General features: G+C 39.6%; 1 protein-coding gene across 1 annotated transcript in view; it reads left to right on the forward strand.

Moving 5' to 3' along the window:
* The window catches only part of LRRD1 (leucine rich repeats and death domain containing 1), a 35,534-nt gene extending 22,145 nt beyond the window's left edge, over positions 1–13,389 (forward strand). Inside the window, exons 4-6 of the mRNA XM_027847859.1 lie at positions 6,637–6,798; positions 9,987–10,104; positions 13,076–13,389. Of these exons, the coding sequence (XP_027703660.1) occupies positions 6,637–6,798; positions 9,987–10,104; positions 13,076–13,262 (467 nt within the window). The 3' untranslated portion in view covers positions 13,263–13,389. The remainder of the gene's footprint in view (positions 1–6,636; positions 6,799–9,986; positions 10,105–13,075) is intronic.
* The last annotated feature ends 1,092 nt before the right edge of the window (positions 13,390–14,481 follow it).

The following is a 14,481-nucleotide window of genomic DNA, read 5'->3' on the forward strand; positions in this document are numbered from 1 at the left end:
GTGTCTTTTGCATACAAATGTAGAAATTTTAGTTAAACTCATTGAAATGGATGAGGTTACGAAGAGAGTGTGTTAGAGGGAGAAGAGGGCCTAGGACAGAACCATGAAGAAAATGGAGGAGAAGAGTGGAAGATGTGGTCAAGGGATTTTGAGATGAAGAGAATATGAGAGAGAAGAGGGAGCTCGCATCAGCTGGCCTCGATATTCCTAGTAAAGAGGCAAGATCCTCAATTGGGAGAAGGTGGAGGGGAGAGGTGCGGAAGGGTTGAGGAGAGAAGAGGAGATTTGGAATAACTTCTCTTAGGAGTGAGATAAAGAATCAATTCAAGAGGAATAAAAAAAAACTGTCTTGCCATGTCAGCCTACTTGAGGTTGGATAATATGATCAATCAGTCAATCAATTAACAGTCTCTGGCCTCAAGAAGCTTACAGTCTAATGGAGGAGACAACATGCAAGCTACGTACAGGATAAATGAGAAATAATTAACAGAGGGAAGGCACTGAAATTAAGAGGGGTTGGGGAAAGCTTTCTGTAGAAGGTGGGATTTTAGTTGGGGCTTAAAGGAAGTCAGGTGAATCAGTAGTTGGAACAGAAGAGGGAGAATGTTCTTGACATGGAGGACAAAGAGAATGCCTAGAGTTGAGAGATGGAGTGTCTTGATTGTGGAAAAGCGAAGAGGTCAGTGTCACTGGATTGAAGAGTATATAGCAGGGAGTAAGGTGTGTGAAGACTGGAAAGGTGGGAGGGGGCTAGGTTATGAAAGGCTTTGAATGCCAAATAAAGCATTTTGTATTTGATCCTACAGGATAAATAGAGATCATCCACCACTACCATATGTTCTCCATTACTGCAGGGGACCATCCTGGAGCCTGAGGGACTGGGAGGATGGTGTTGGAGGATGGTCCTCTGCAGTAATAGAGAAGATAGGAGTGGGGTAATGGAAGTTTTAGTGGGAAAGAGAATGAGTTTTGTATTGGACATATTGAGTTTCATATGTCTGCTGGACATTTAGTTCAAGATGTCTGCAAGGAGTTGGAGATGTGAGATTGGAAGTTAGCAGGGAGGTTGGGGCAGGATAGGAAGATTTAACAATCATCAGCATAGAGATGTCAGTGAAGTCCATGGAGCTTCTGAGATCACCAAGTGAAGTAATGTAGAAGGAAGAGAGAAGAGGACCTATGAGAGAACTCCAAGGGGCACCTATGGTTATAAAGCATGATCTGAAGGAAGATCCAGCAAAGGAGACTGAGAAGGAGTGGTCAGATAGGTAGGAGGAAAACCAGGAGAGATCAGTGTCCCACAAACCTAGAGAAAAAGAGTATCAAGGGGGAGAGAATATCAAAGGCTGCAGAGAAGTCAGGGAGAAAGGTTTGGGGAAAGGCCATTGGATTTGACACGTAAGAGATCAATGGTAACTTTGGAGACAACAGTTTCCTTGAATGGATGAAACTGGAAGCCAGACTGTAAGAAGTCAAGAAGAGAGTCAGAGGAGAGAAATTGGAGGCCCGGATTACAATCAGCCTTTTTGAGGAGTTTGTGTACTAAGGGCAGAAGAGATAGAGGATGATAGTAGAGATGGAAAGATCAAATGAGGATTTTTTCAGGATGGGAGAGATGGACATGTTTGTAGGCAGTAGGGAATGAGCCGGTAGAGAGGGAGAGACTGAAAATAAGTAATAAATGACAGAGATGGGGATGACAGAGGGGGCAATCTGTTGGAGGAGATGGGATGAAATGGGATCACTTGAACAAATAGAGAGGTTAACCCTAATAAGGAGTAAGGCCACGTCGTCATGTGAGATGAAGGGGTGAAGAAGGAGAGAGTGGCAGAAAGCACCTGAGTGACAGGAGATGAGGACGAGGAGAATAGAAGGAGCTTATGGTGAATGGCCTCAAATTTTTTTTTTCTATAAAATATGAGTCAAAGTTCTCAGCTGAGAGAGTGGGGGGAGGGGGAACCATGGGAGGTTTCTGGAGGCATGAAAAGGTTTGGAAGAGCTGCAGCAGAGAGTAAGAGTGTGAGCTGATAAGGGAGGTATAGTAAGATTGTCTAGAAGCAGTGAAAGCCCAGTTGAGGTTATGTAACATAAGTTTATAGTGGACTTAGAACAGTTGTATAATTTTCTCCAACTTGGTTCAGCAACATATATGTAGGAGTGAAGATGATGCATGGTGGCAGTGATCCAAGGCCGAGGCTTGGCTGGCCATAATCGGGGATATGGTAAGGGGACTAAAGATTCAAAAGAGAAAGAGTGTAGAATTAAATTGGTTCACCAAGAAGTCAAGATGGAGAGAAAAGGAAAGAGTGGCCATTGCAGGAAAGATGGCTTGGGAGACAACTGAGAGGTCAGGGGATTGCAGGTCACAGTGCAGATAAAGAGTAGGGTTATGGAAAGGAAGGCAAAGGGAGAGGAGAAAAGCCAATGGCTGCTGATGGTCAGATAAGGGGATTTCAGAGTTCTTGATCATGACTTTATAATATCCCCAGGCTGCATGGTTGGGAGTCTTCCTCCAGCTGCCTTCAGTTAATTATTGAATTGTTGGATCTCACATCTCAAGCACAGAAAGTGAGTTTTCTTTCTTTCTTTTTTTGGGGGGAGGGAAATTCATTTATTTATCTCTTTATTTTTGACATTCATTTTGAAAAATTTTGAATTCCAAATTCTCTCCCTCTCTAGTCTCTCCCTCATTCATTGAAAAGGCAAGCAATTATACATGTGAAGTCATGCAAAACATATTTGCGTATTAGTCATGCTGAAAAAAAAAAGCATGAAAAATAAAGAAAGTTAAAAAAAAATGCTTCAGTCTGCAACCAAAGTTCATCAGTTCTCTCTCTGGTGGTGGATATCTTTTTTTTTTTCTTTATCATAAGATCTTCGGAATTTTCTTGGATCATTTTCATGGGATCTGTGGAATTGTCGTGGATCATTTTATCAATCAGAATACTAAGTCTTTCCCTGTTGATCACAGAATATTGCTGCTATTGTGTACAAGGTTCTCATTCTGCTCACTTCACTTTGTGGCAGTTCATATATAAAGCATTTTTATAAGGCTACCTTGAATGGTTAGGTGACCAGAGAGAGACAATAACTATATCTTCCAGTCTTGGCTGGAGAAGAATTTAGAAAGTGAGTTTTCTATGAGCTTTGGGAATGACTTAATTTCCCTAGTAAAATATAAACTCCTGGAGGGTAGAAAATGGTTTTTATTTCTTTTAATTTTGTTAATGGTGTTGAATTGTTTTTTGTTTGTTTGTTTTTTTATTTCTGGTGAGGCAGTTGGGGTTAAGTGACTTACCCAGGGTCACACAGCTAGTAAGTGTTAATGTCTGAGGCCGGATTTGAACTCAGGTCCTCCTGACTCCAGGGCCAGTACTCAATCCACCGTGGCACCTAGCTGCCCCTTTATATTTCTTTTGTATTCCCTATGCTTAGCATAATGTCTAATACAAAGTAAATACCAGGATAAATGTTGCCCTAATTTTCTAAAAGGGAAAAAGATTAGAACAGAGGTTCCCAAACTTATTTGGCTTACCACCGCCCTTTTAAAAAAAATCACTCAGTGCTCCCCTGGAAATCTACTTTCTTTAACCCTTTAATGTTTTTTTAAAATTTGCATCATTTAAAAATATAAAATTTTTTTTAAAAAATGACATCTTAAATTTAATAATTTATTGTAAATTTGTGAATTTTTTCTTTGCATTGAAATTTTGATGACACAATATTGTCATGTAACCATCTAGTATCATATTGTAAACAAGTCATTACATGCACATATTCCTGCAGATGCATGCTGGACTTCCCAACAACAGAGACACGCTCACCTGCCAGCACTTAACTTGTTAAGACTGAACTTGGCCACTAATCAGTTGAAACTTGCATTTTGTGAGTTTATTTGGAAAATTATGTAATCACAACAACTTTAACTCTGTTACACAACAGATGAAACATGTACAAACGCTTTTCAAAACTTTATCTTCTCTTCTTTTCTTATGCTTCCACTGCCTCTTTATTTTTATTCAACACCCCCTATTGCACCCCCCCCATCATTCCAGCACCCCTCCCCCCAGGATGGTGTTGCCCACTCAGGGAACCTATGGATTAGAGTCTGAAAATTGTCAGTGAAGGAATTTGACATTGATTCTTAGGTAAATTCTAGGATAGATCATTCAAGGTTTTTTGTTTTTGTTGTTTTTATATTTATATGGTACTTATTATGTGTCAGAGATTGTGCTAAGTGCTTTAAAATTATTATCTCATTTGAGATAATCAACAATCCTGGGTTATTAGCCCCCCATTTTACAGATGAGGAAACTGAAGCAAACAGAGGTTAAGTGACTTGCCCAAGATCACACAGCTGGTAAGTATCCAAGACCAGATTTGAACTCATTTCTTCCTGACCCTAGGCTGGGTATTCTATCCACTGTACCACCTAGTTGTCCCAATTATCCAAGTGATAATTAGTGAATGTCTAGTAAAGGGATCAGTGATTACAAACAGCCAGCATGTTTTCATTATAGCCACACCAGACTAACCTGATTTCCTCTTTGGGATAATGTTACTAACCTGGTTAATCAGGATGTTGCAGACAAATGTCCCTAGATTCAAGCTAAATATGGGACAAAATATTGCGTGCTAAGCATGTAAAGATGAGAGAGGTGAGCTAGGCAATTGGATAGATTCCAAGCTGGTTGAATGGTGAGACTCAAAGAGAAGTCATCAATGGTCCAATTTCAACTAGTGGCATGTCCAGGAATCAGTGCTTGGCCCTGTGCTATTTAACATTTTTATCAGTGACTTAGATAGAGATATAGATGGCCTACTCATTCGGTTTGCCGATGCCACCAAATTGGGAGGGAGAGCTGCCCATTGGATGACGAGTCAGGATACAAAATGATCTTGCCAGGCTAGAACAGGGGGCTAAATCATATGAAAGGAATTCAATGGGATCAGCATAAAGTCTTATGCTTGGATTCAAAAAATTGACTTCACAAGAACAAATTGGGGGAAGCCTAGTTTGTCTTTGTCTCTTGTCTGAGAAAAATAGAGGGCCTTGAGAAGGCTACGATTTCCACATGACTTATTAGGGTGTGATGGTGGTCAAAAAAACTAAAGCAATTGTAGACTGCATTAGGAATGATAATTCACCCACCAGGAAGGAAAGGCTAGTAGTGCTTCTCTCCTTAGTCCTCTGGAGGATTGGGTTCAATTCTGAGGGTCGCCGTTTAGGAAGGAACGTCCGGAAGGCAACTGGAATGGTCACTGTGTGCCTTGGGTCCATCTCATATGAGGACCATTTGATGGAAATGGCGATATTAGTCCAGAAAGAAAAGACTCGGGGAGAAATGGTAGCTGTCATTAAACATATGAAGGGCTAGGACGTGAAACAAAGACCACTCTTGTTCTCTTTGGCCCCAGCGAGCAGAACCAGAAGCAGTGAGTGAAAGTTGCAGAAGGGCAAAGTTGGGCTCGATGGCAGGGAAAGTTTGGTAGCAGTTGGAGCTGTCCAAAAGTGGAATGGGCGGCCTCAAGAAGGGTAGGTGCCCTCAAACTGGAAGTGCTCAAGCTGAGACTGGGGGACTGGTGGATGGGGATGCCACAGGGGGTATGCCTTTCGGAGGTGAGTTGGACTAATGTGCAGTGGAGGTCTCTTCTAATTCTAAAATTTGGTGATTCCATGAAATCTTCATTAAGCAACCACAGGCAGAACAGTGAGCAATGTACTTGGGATATGTGGTATTCACTCTTGGTTTTACAGTTTCACTGAGTAGGTCCTCCAGAGTCTGGCCACCCTACCTTCCAAGTCTTCACATACTTCTGCTGAAGTTGGACTCAGAGACCTTGAGTTCAGATTCTGGCTTGGCAGTTTTCTACTTGCGTGCCCTAGAACACATCATTTCAACCTTTCTGAACTTCTTGAAGGAAGTGGCACCTATCAGTTATCTGAGGTTAATGAAAATCCCTGGCTTGAAGGGTCATTGTGAAGATCAAATAGAATAATGCATAGATTAAAGCACATTGAAAACCTTAAAGTGGGGTATCCATTTTAGCGGTTTTTTTTAGTGTTCTCTCCCCCATCTCCACTTTCTAAAACATGCCTGTCTTACTTCATGGCTTGAGCTCCAATGCCAGATCCTCTCTGTAGATTTCCCTACTTCCTCCCTCTCCCTGTGCTGAGAATGTCTCCTGCTTTCTCCAGTCTTTCTAGTGCACTCTGTATCTATCTCTCCTTTGCCCTTATCACTTCATATCTGGTAATATACTTATCTGTGTGTCTGTCATATGCTTCAGCAGAATGTGAACTCCTCAATGGCAGACTGTTTTCTTTATGTATCCCCTGCACCTGGGCCCCTTGTACACAGTGGGCACTTAATGAGTGTTTGGGGTTTTTTTCCCCTGGAAAGGAAGGGGAGCCACAGGAATACAGCCTTCTTTATGTAGAGCTTTCCTTTCCCCTTTTGGTGCAGCTATCCCAATTTATAGAGAGAAAAAGCCAATGAGCCGTAGAGTGGCTGATGATGTGATTAACAGGGTCTAGATTTTTTTTAAGCTTTGGACTTAATAACTATTCATTGAATGTCTCCATAATTTTCTTTCACTGAAGGTACAGTTTGACTACTGATGTTTTTCCACTAGGAAATCATCTGACAACATTGCCTAATAGTCTCAATAATCTTTCGTCATTGAAGGAAATAAATTTTGATGACAATCCTTTGATTAAGCCTCCACCTGAAATCTGTAAAGGGAAGATATTAAATGTTATTGGACATTATCTACAGAAAGCTGAGGACAGAGATGGTAGGTGATGAATGAGTACTTTGTAAAAGTTATCAGCTGGGATGACTTTGTATATATTTTGTCCCAACTAATGGTCCCCCACCCTCTTCCCCTCAGGTCAATGTAAGCTACTCATGATGCAAAAACTGTTTCTTTGTGTATCCTCAGAGCCTAGCCCAGTGCCAGCTTGCACTTACTAATGCTTATTGATTGAATGAATGGATATATCATTTATAAATAACAAAGGTGGTAGTTGTTAGATATGTACCACCTCTTTCTAGAGGTCATTCCTGGTTTCTTTAGTTGTTACTATGTATTGTTGTTAATATGTATGTATTTATGTAAATACTTTGTATTGATTTTGTATGTATCCATCCCGTGCATATTTATCTATGTACATATATACATATGCATTCCAGTAGAATATAAGCTCCTTGAGGGCAGGGACTACCTTCCTTTTCTAATTGCGTCTCCAGTGGTTGGCACATAGTAGTAGGTTCTTTGTTGCTTGAATGACTAAGTGATAAAAATAAAGGGATCCCTATCTTTTCTGTGAGTTGAAAATATAATATCAGTAATTCTGGTCCTTAAGACAAGATCTGTACTAATAAGTACAAAAGGTAGAAGACCATCGTGCAGAAACAAGAATGATTCTTACCCACAAATCTTGCCTCTTGTTAGAGAAGTAGTGGACCATAGATGTGGAATATGGCCTATATCTTCAGATGCCAATGTGTTGGGGTTTTTCCTTTACTTCTTTGTTACAAGGAAGGATTCCATTAAGAGATGGCTTAGAAGATGGTCATTTGGAAGTGACAGCAGTGTGAAAAAAGAGTATCAATAAAATTTTTTTTTCTTGTTTTTAAAGAATGATTCCTTCCGTTCAAGGACCTCGCTGACACATTCACTGATTCATTTGAACTCATTATGGCTAGGCTCAGATTAGCCATCACTGCTCAGTTCTATGACCACCATAACCATAAGTCCTGTGTAACAGTCAGGGCAAGTGGCCTACAGAGAGAGCAGGAGATTGGACCCCTATGGCATTAAAAGTATTAGGTTCTGAGCCATTCTTGTCCAACAGTTGTAGCGAATAGACTAATACTTCCCAAAATAACATCCTTTTGGTTACAAATTTGATTAGCATAATATCCTGTGCAAATTTTCTATTGCTGCTGCCTATCCCTCAAAGCTTTTTAAAAAGATGTATTTGGTATTTTTTTTTTACATTGTTGTCATTTACTGATGCCACCCCCATTACTCCATCTCATACATCCTCTCTGTCTCTCTGTCTCTGTCTCTCTCTCTCTCTCTCTGTCTCTCTCTCACACACACACACACACACACACATCCTTGCCTCTTGTAACAAAGAGGTACAGTTAAGCAAAACAACAGAACTTACTGAGCATGTGTGAGAGCATATGCCTCATTCTGTCCCTATAGTCCACCTCTCTCTCCTGAGAGGAGAGAATGTTTCATTAATGCTTCAGTTTGCGGGAGTTGAGATTGGTTGTTGCATTGACCTGAGCTGTGAAGCCTCCTAAAAGACTTTCAACAAGCATAATTATTATGGAATAAGGAGCTTTTGCCAGCCCAAATCATGAAAGGAGAAGAATGGGAGAGAAGGATAACTAGGCTGCTAAAGGCCACAGAAATACTATCATCTGATGTAAATCATAGTTACTTAAGCTCTTGAAGAGACCTGAGAATCAGTCTATTATGGCATTCAGAAACCTTAAACACCTGGTCCTTTCCTCTCCTCTTATAGATGTAACCCATAGTCCAGCTCCCTAAGAGATAATAGACCAAGTTCAGTCTTGGTTGCTGACCTCCATGTCTCTTTAGCTCATTGTGTCTCTACCCAGAGTTTGCTACAGGAAAATCTCTGGATATAGCTTGTGCATAGTGTGAAGATGGCTTATGTGTAGTTCTCCACATTTGTAGGTAAGTAGGTACTCAAATCTTGTATAAGAATTAGAGGTTACAAGGTACATACCTAGGATAGGATAGCTTTTGTTCTGCCTTACAGAAAATGCAATACACGTAAGAGGACTCATAATTCATAAACAATACAGCAAAACACATGCAAAATTCAAAGTAGCCAGGACCATAATCTTGACCATCCAATCTCTAATACAATTTACTGTTTTGAGACCTACTTAGAAGTCAGAGGAGCGAGGCATTGTACTAACTTTTGTTACCTTCCTCTGCTAAGAAAGAAATGACATTTGCCATCCAGTATTAGGGATTTTTATAAAGACTCATAAAACATTGCACTTAGTTTTTTAAAAATCATTTTTACCTGAACTTGACAAACTCTAAATAAAATGGGCATTTCCTATATACATAATGGAAGAGAAAAAGAGGATTATACGTGAAACTGTAGGCCACTGTTATATACAGCTTGCTTTTCTTTTAGGAACGTAAGTTCAACTTGTTGCTTTCAAAGCTATCCGGCTTGTTTGCACTTCTTTCTAGTCTTTCTTCTGTGCTCTTCTCTGTATTTTAAGATAAGCTGCTCAATGGTCCTCTTTCATTTCTTTTCTTTCCTTTTTTTTTTTTCTATCCTATCTCTTCTCATTCTCCTCAACCTCCAAAGTCCTTGTAAAAAATTGCATTTACATTCATCATCCACTTCAGAGAAGTCTTCTAAAATTGAGTCCTTGCTGAAGATCAGCTTAACCAAGGTGTTAAATGGAGAAAATGGAAAATTGAAGTAGTGGAGAAAGTTGGGAAGCAATGACTTTCAAATTTGTTCAGGGACAGTGTGAGCCGATCAGAGATTACTTGGGACAGAGAAGACAACTCTGTTTAAAGACTAGTAGAAAAATCATAAGACTTGAGAATCAGTATTCTGGCTCAGGCATAAACTCTGCGTGAATTTGGCCAGCCACTTAACCTCTCTATACTTCAAATTCCTTAGCTAGAAAATGGGGGCTTGGATCAGATTGTCTCTGAGGTATCTTTTAACTCTAAAGTTACATAATGATGATATTGCCAAGAGAAATTAAGCTGGGTCACAGGATGGTAGAAGCTGTCAATTAGTGACAGTTCTTTTTGTCTGAGTTGTTGCGAACATTAGAGATATGTGTGTTAATAAAAATAAAATACAGAAGCATTCCTTAGTAAGATATATAGGATGTTCATTTCAAATGGAAGATCCTTGTCAAATGAAGGTACCTTAAAATTTCCCTTGTCTTTATTTTCAGAGAAAATCTTGCAGAAATTGTTCAGGATAGTGTCTCGCAATCTATCTGGAGCGCAGTTCGAGTTTTTCTGCGAAAAGCTACAAATAAAGAAGCCCATGATTGATGTTCTAATGAAGAAGTACTTCTGCATACTAAGATTTGTAGTTCTCCCTTTCAATGGAAAACATGTGTCCACGTATACAAATGAGAATGCATGTAAAGTACTTGGCCAACTTTGTAATGCTAAATAAGCAGCAGCTATTTTGCGATGATATACATATATGAAATGCAGTGAGGTGGTGCACTGGATAGAGCACTGGGCTGGGAGTCAGAAAGACTCCTCGTCGTGAGTTCAAATCCAGCCTCATAAGCTTACTGGCTGTGTGACCCTGGGCAAGTCACTTCACCCTGTTTGCCTTAGTTCTTCATCTGTAAGATGAGCTGGAGAAGGAAATGGCAAACCACTTCAGTATCTTTGCCAAGAAAACCCCACAGGGGATCATGAAGAGTCAGATGTGACTGAAACAACAACATATATGCATATATATTACAAAAACAAAGTAAAAACAATTTATAAATTGATGAATTATCTTCTGTTTATATTGCAGATAAAAAAGCTAATTGCTTTTTGTTCACCTAACAGGTTGTGGTTTACTTACAGCTTATTAACAACTAATGTTTTGCATTCCACATGAATGTTTCAATTTCACAAATCTTGCTTACCAGGGAACCAAGCTCATTCACTACTTTTTTTTTTTGCTTTTTGGTGAGGCAATCAGGGTTAAGTGACTTGCCTAGGGTCACACAGTTACTAAGTGTCAAGTCAAGTGTCTGAGGCCTGATTTGAACTCAGGTCCTCTGACTCCAAAGGCGGAGCTTTATCCTCTACGCCACCTAGCTGCCCCCATTCACTGCTTTTAAGAGAGAAATATCTCTGCTCTAGATTATGGCTTCAGTAAACTAACATCTATCTTTTATTGTTGAAGTATGAACAGAAGGAGAATTCATCAATTTAATTATCATAAAAACTGGATAGTAACATTGTAATATGATGTTCCAGTATGGAAACATTTTCAGTAGCATATAATAGCAATAATAATATTGTACCTAATGTTTGGTAACTTGAAATTTTAAAGCAAAACTCCATTTGTCTTAGTACAGAGAAACAAGCAGCCTTGCTGTCAAAAGAGCAAATAGGGCTGTTCGGGCAGATTGGTGTGCTCTAACCTATACCCGGGACTATAGGTTCAGTCAAGGCATCAAACAGAGGCTATAGTACTCATATTGGTGATATGTGACACTGGTCCCTTACCCTTTTAATATGGCAATGCGAGAGACAGCTGTGTGACTTTGGTCGAGTCACTTCACCCTTTTTGCCTCAGTTTCCTCATCTGTAAAATGAGCTGGAGAAGGAAATGGTGAACCTCTCCAATATCTTTGCCAAGAAAACCCCACCTGGGGTCATGAAGAGTCAGACACGAATGAAATAACTGAACAACAAAAGAAACATCTCAAAAGTAACAAATCCAGAATAGAATTCATTTTCTTTTCCCCAAACCCTCCCCTCTTCTAAATTGTCTCTATTTCTGCAGAAGGCACCATCACACTACGCGTGCTTTAGGTTCATAACATTGGCCTTCTCCTTAGCTCCTCAATCTTCCTCAGCCCACATAACTACTAACTCTCATGCCTCCACACCGTCTCTTTCCATCTGACCCTTTCTCCCTGCACACACTCCCTTAGTCAGTCCTTCAACACCTCTTCCCTAGGTTGCTATGGCAGCCTCCTAATTGGTCCCCTGCTTCAAGTCCCTCACCACTCCAGGCCGTTCTACACCCTGCTGCAAAGTAATTTTCCTTCAATGCAAAACTGACCATATGACTCCTCTACTCAGTCAACTCCAATGGCTTCCTATTGCTTCCAGGAAAAGAGATGGATTTCTTGGTTTAGTTTTTAAAGCTCCTCACAACCTGGCCCCAAACCACCTTTCTTAACCTTCCCCTAACCCCACAGGCTTATTGTAAGGATCATATGAGATCTTAGTAAAGTATTCAGCACTTTTCCTAGCACATAGTAGGCTCTTAATAAATGCTTATTTCTTCCTTTCTTTCCCCGCCTCATTGGACATCACTCCCTTTCTCACTCCTGAAGCCAGCCAAAATGGCCTTTGTACACATGACATTCCAGCTCCCATCTCCATGGCTTTGCTCTGGCCATTCCCCTTGTTTGGAAAGCATTTTCTCCTTAAGTATCATCTTCTAGATGAAGCCTTTCCTGATTCCCCCAACTACTGGTGCCTTCTCTTCCAAAACACTTTGTATTTAATGACGTTGAATTTGATTCTATATATTTTCTTTATATTTATCCGATATACACATATACATATACACACACCCACATATATGGGTGCGTGTATCTCCTTATCTCCCCAGTTAGAATGCCAATTCCTTCAGAGTAGGAATTGTTTCATTCATTGTATCTCCATTCTGGGGGCCTAGCACAGTACCTGGATCATATCTGACACTTGCTGATTGATTGATGAACATTCTGCTCTTGCAAAATGTTGGATTGAAAAGAGAGGAGGAAGAGTAGGTAAATAGGCCTCTGGCAGTATTTGCTTAGCTCAGAGGCAGTTGTTTTTGGGCCTTAGTACAGCTCTCTGTGTGTCCTTGAGTTCTCTAGGTGTCACCGCCCAGAGTCCAGGCACTGAGAGCAACATTCAAGAGAAATCTGTGAAGGTCTTCGAATTTCAGATTTAGCTGCTATGTTTTGTTAAGGCTTCACTGAGACAAGTGCTAATTTTAGAGTGTTCTTGGTAAGGATAAAAAGTGGAGCATTTGAATTTAATGAAAATGTAGGCTTTGATTCCTATAAGATTCATATACTCAAGATATCTGCAGTAGTAGTAGTGGTAATAGTAGTAGTAGTAGTAGTAGTAGCAAAAAGGGAAGTCTAGTGCAGAAAAAAAAAAGGGACTTGCCCAAGAACACACAGCAGAAGAGCTAGGAATAAAATGGAAGCATGATGATGGTGATGATGATGATGATGATGATCGTTAGCTCATAATTTTATGATAATAAAAAATTAAAGATTTTTTTCCTCAACTTTAGGATCGATACTAAATTGGAAGAAGCCATTCTTGAGGCACTCAACATATGGAGAGTGGAAAAAGATCCCCCACTAAATCCTGCTGTATTGCGAGACCAACTTACAAGAATAATAACTATAATGGGGATACAACAACTAATTGAGAAAGTCACAGCTCTAAAGCTTTGTACCCAGTTATTCAAATTATAAACACTCTATAGAAATCAAATGATAGCTTATGAAACATTTGTCTCATTGGGCCTATAAATTTGAATATTTTCACTGTAACTTTATTTTAGAATGATGGAATTGTTATGAGCTGGTCTCTATCACAGCTGATGGCATAAATAATCATAATAAAATGCTGCGTGTGTTGTATTTGTTTATTTTTTTACTTGTTATGTTGATTGAAAAATTAGGGTGTTGGTTGTTTTTTAAAAATAATTGATTCAGTTGTGTTTTTAATAAACCTTTTGACACATGGGAAATTTTATTCATAACAAATGTCAATAAATCAACAGTCAAACTAAATATGGTATAGCTCTCAAAACCACTTCTACAGATTTGAAGATGCTACACTTGAGACACATACTGCCTGAAGATCCATTAATTAGGTACTGCTGCCAGTCATACAATCAAGGATGCAGAGTTGGGGGGGGAAGGTGGCTCATCTTAAATAAATGGAGGTAAGAATGTTAAGCCAGAAATTCTCTATCATAGTTTTAACAAAATAAAAACAATCCCAAAGGATCATTTGCCCTATGCTGTCTTATGATTCTCTCCTTATGTTATGGCACCATGAAAAGATAAATATGAAGAATATGAGAAAATATGAAAATATATGTAGTAACTGAGGCAAAGTAAAACAGAACCATAATAGCGCCCACATTGATCTATCTATCCACCCATACAGCTGTTTATAAAACCAAAGTTCATCTTGAATGAACTATTCTAGAATTTGTCCAGGAATCAAAGCTGGGAGGGAGAGCTACCCATTGAATGACAAGAGTCAAGATACAAAATCATCTTGTCAGGCTAGAACGTGGAGCTGAGTCTAATAAAAGGAAATTCAATAGGATTAATATAAAATCTTATACTTGGGCTCAAAAAATCAACTTCAGAAGAACAAATTGGGGGAGGCCTCGTTTGTGTGTTTGTCGGAGTGGCTTGAGGCTACATTAGAGGAGGCTACAATTTCCACATGAATTATCAGTGTGTCATGAAAAGTAATTGTAGGGAAGTACTTTTTATTCTGAATCTCTTGTACCCCTATACTTTAAAAATTGTGATAGATAGATATAATTCTAGCTCAGTGCCTCTTTTGGAGACAGCAAAGCGAAAAGGAGCAATCGCCCATCCACGGAGGTCCTGAAGCTTGGCTGTTCTCCTTCTAGATTGCTGACAGAATAGCCACATCCTTCCTCTTGTT

This window comes from Vombatus ursinus, unplaced genomic scaffold (genome assembly GCF_900497805.2).
Source record: "Vombatus ursinus unplaced genomic scaffold, bare-nosed wombat genome assembly UNPS02005459.1, whole genome shotgun sequence".
In the NCBI taxonomy this organism is placed as follows: domain Eukaryota; kingdom Metazoa; phylum Chordata; class Mammalia; order Diprotodontia; family Vombatidae; genus Vombatus; species Vombatus ursinus.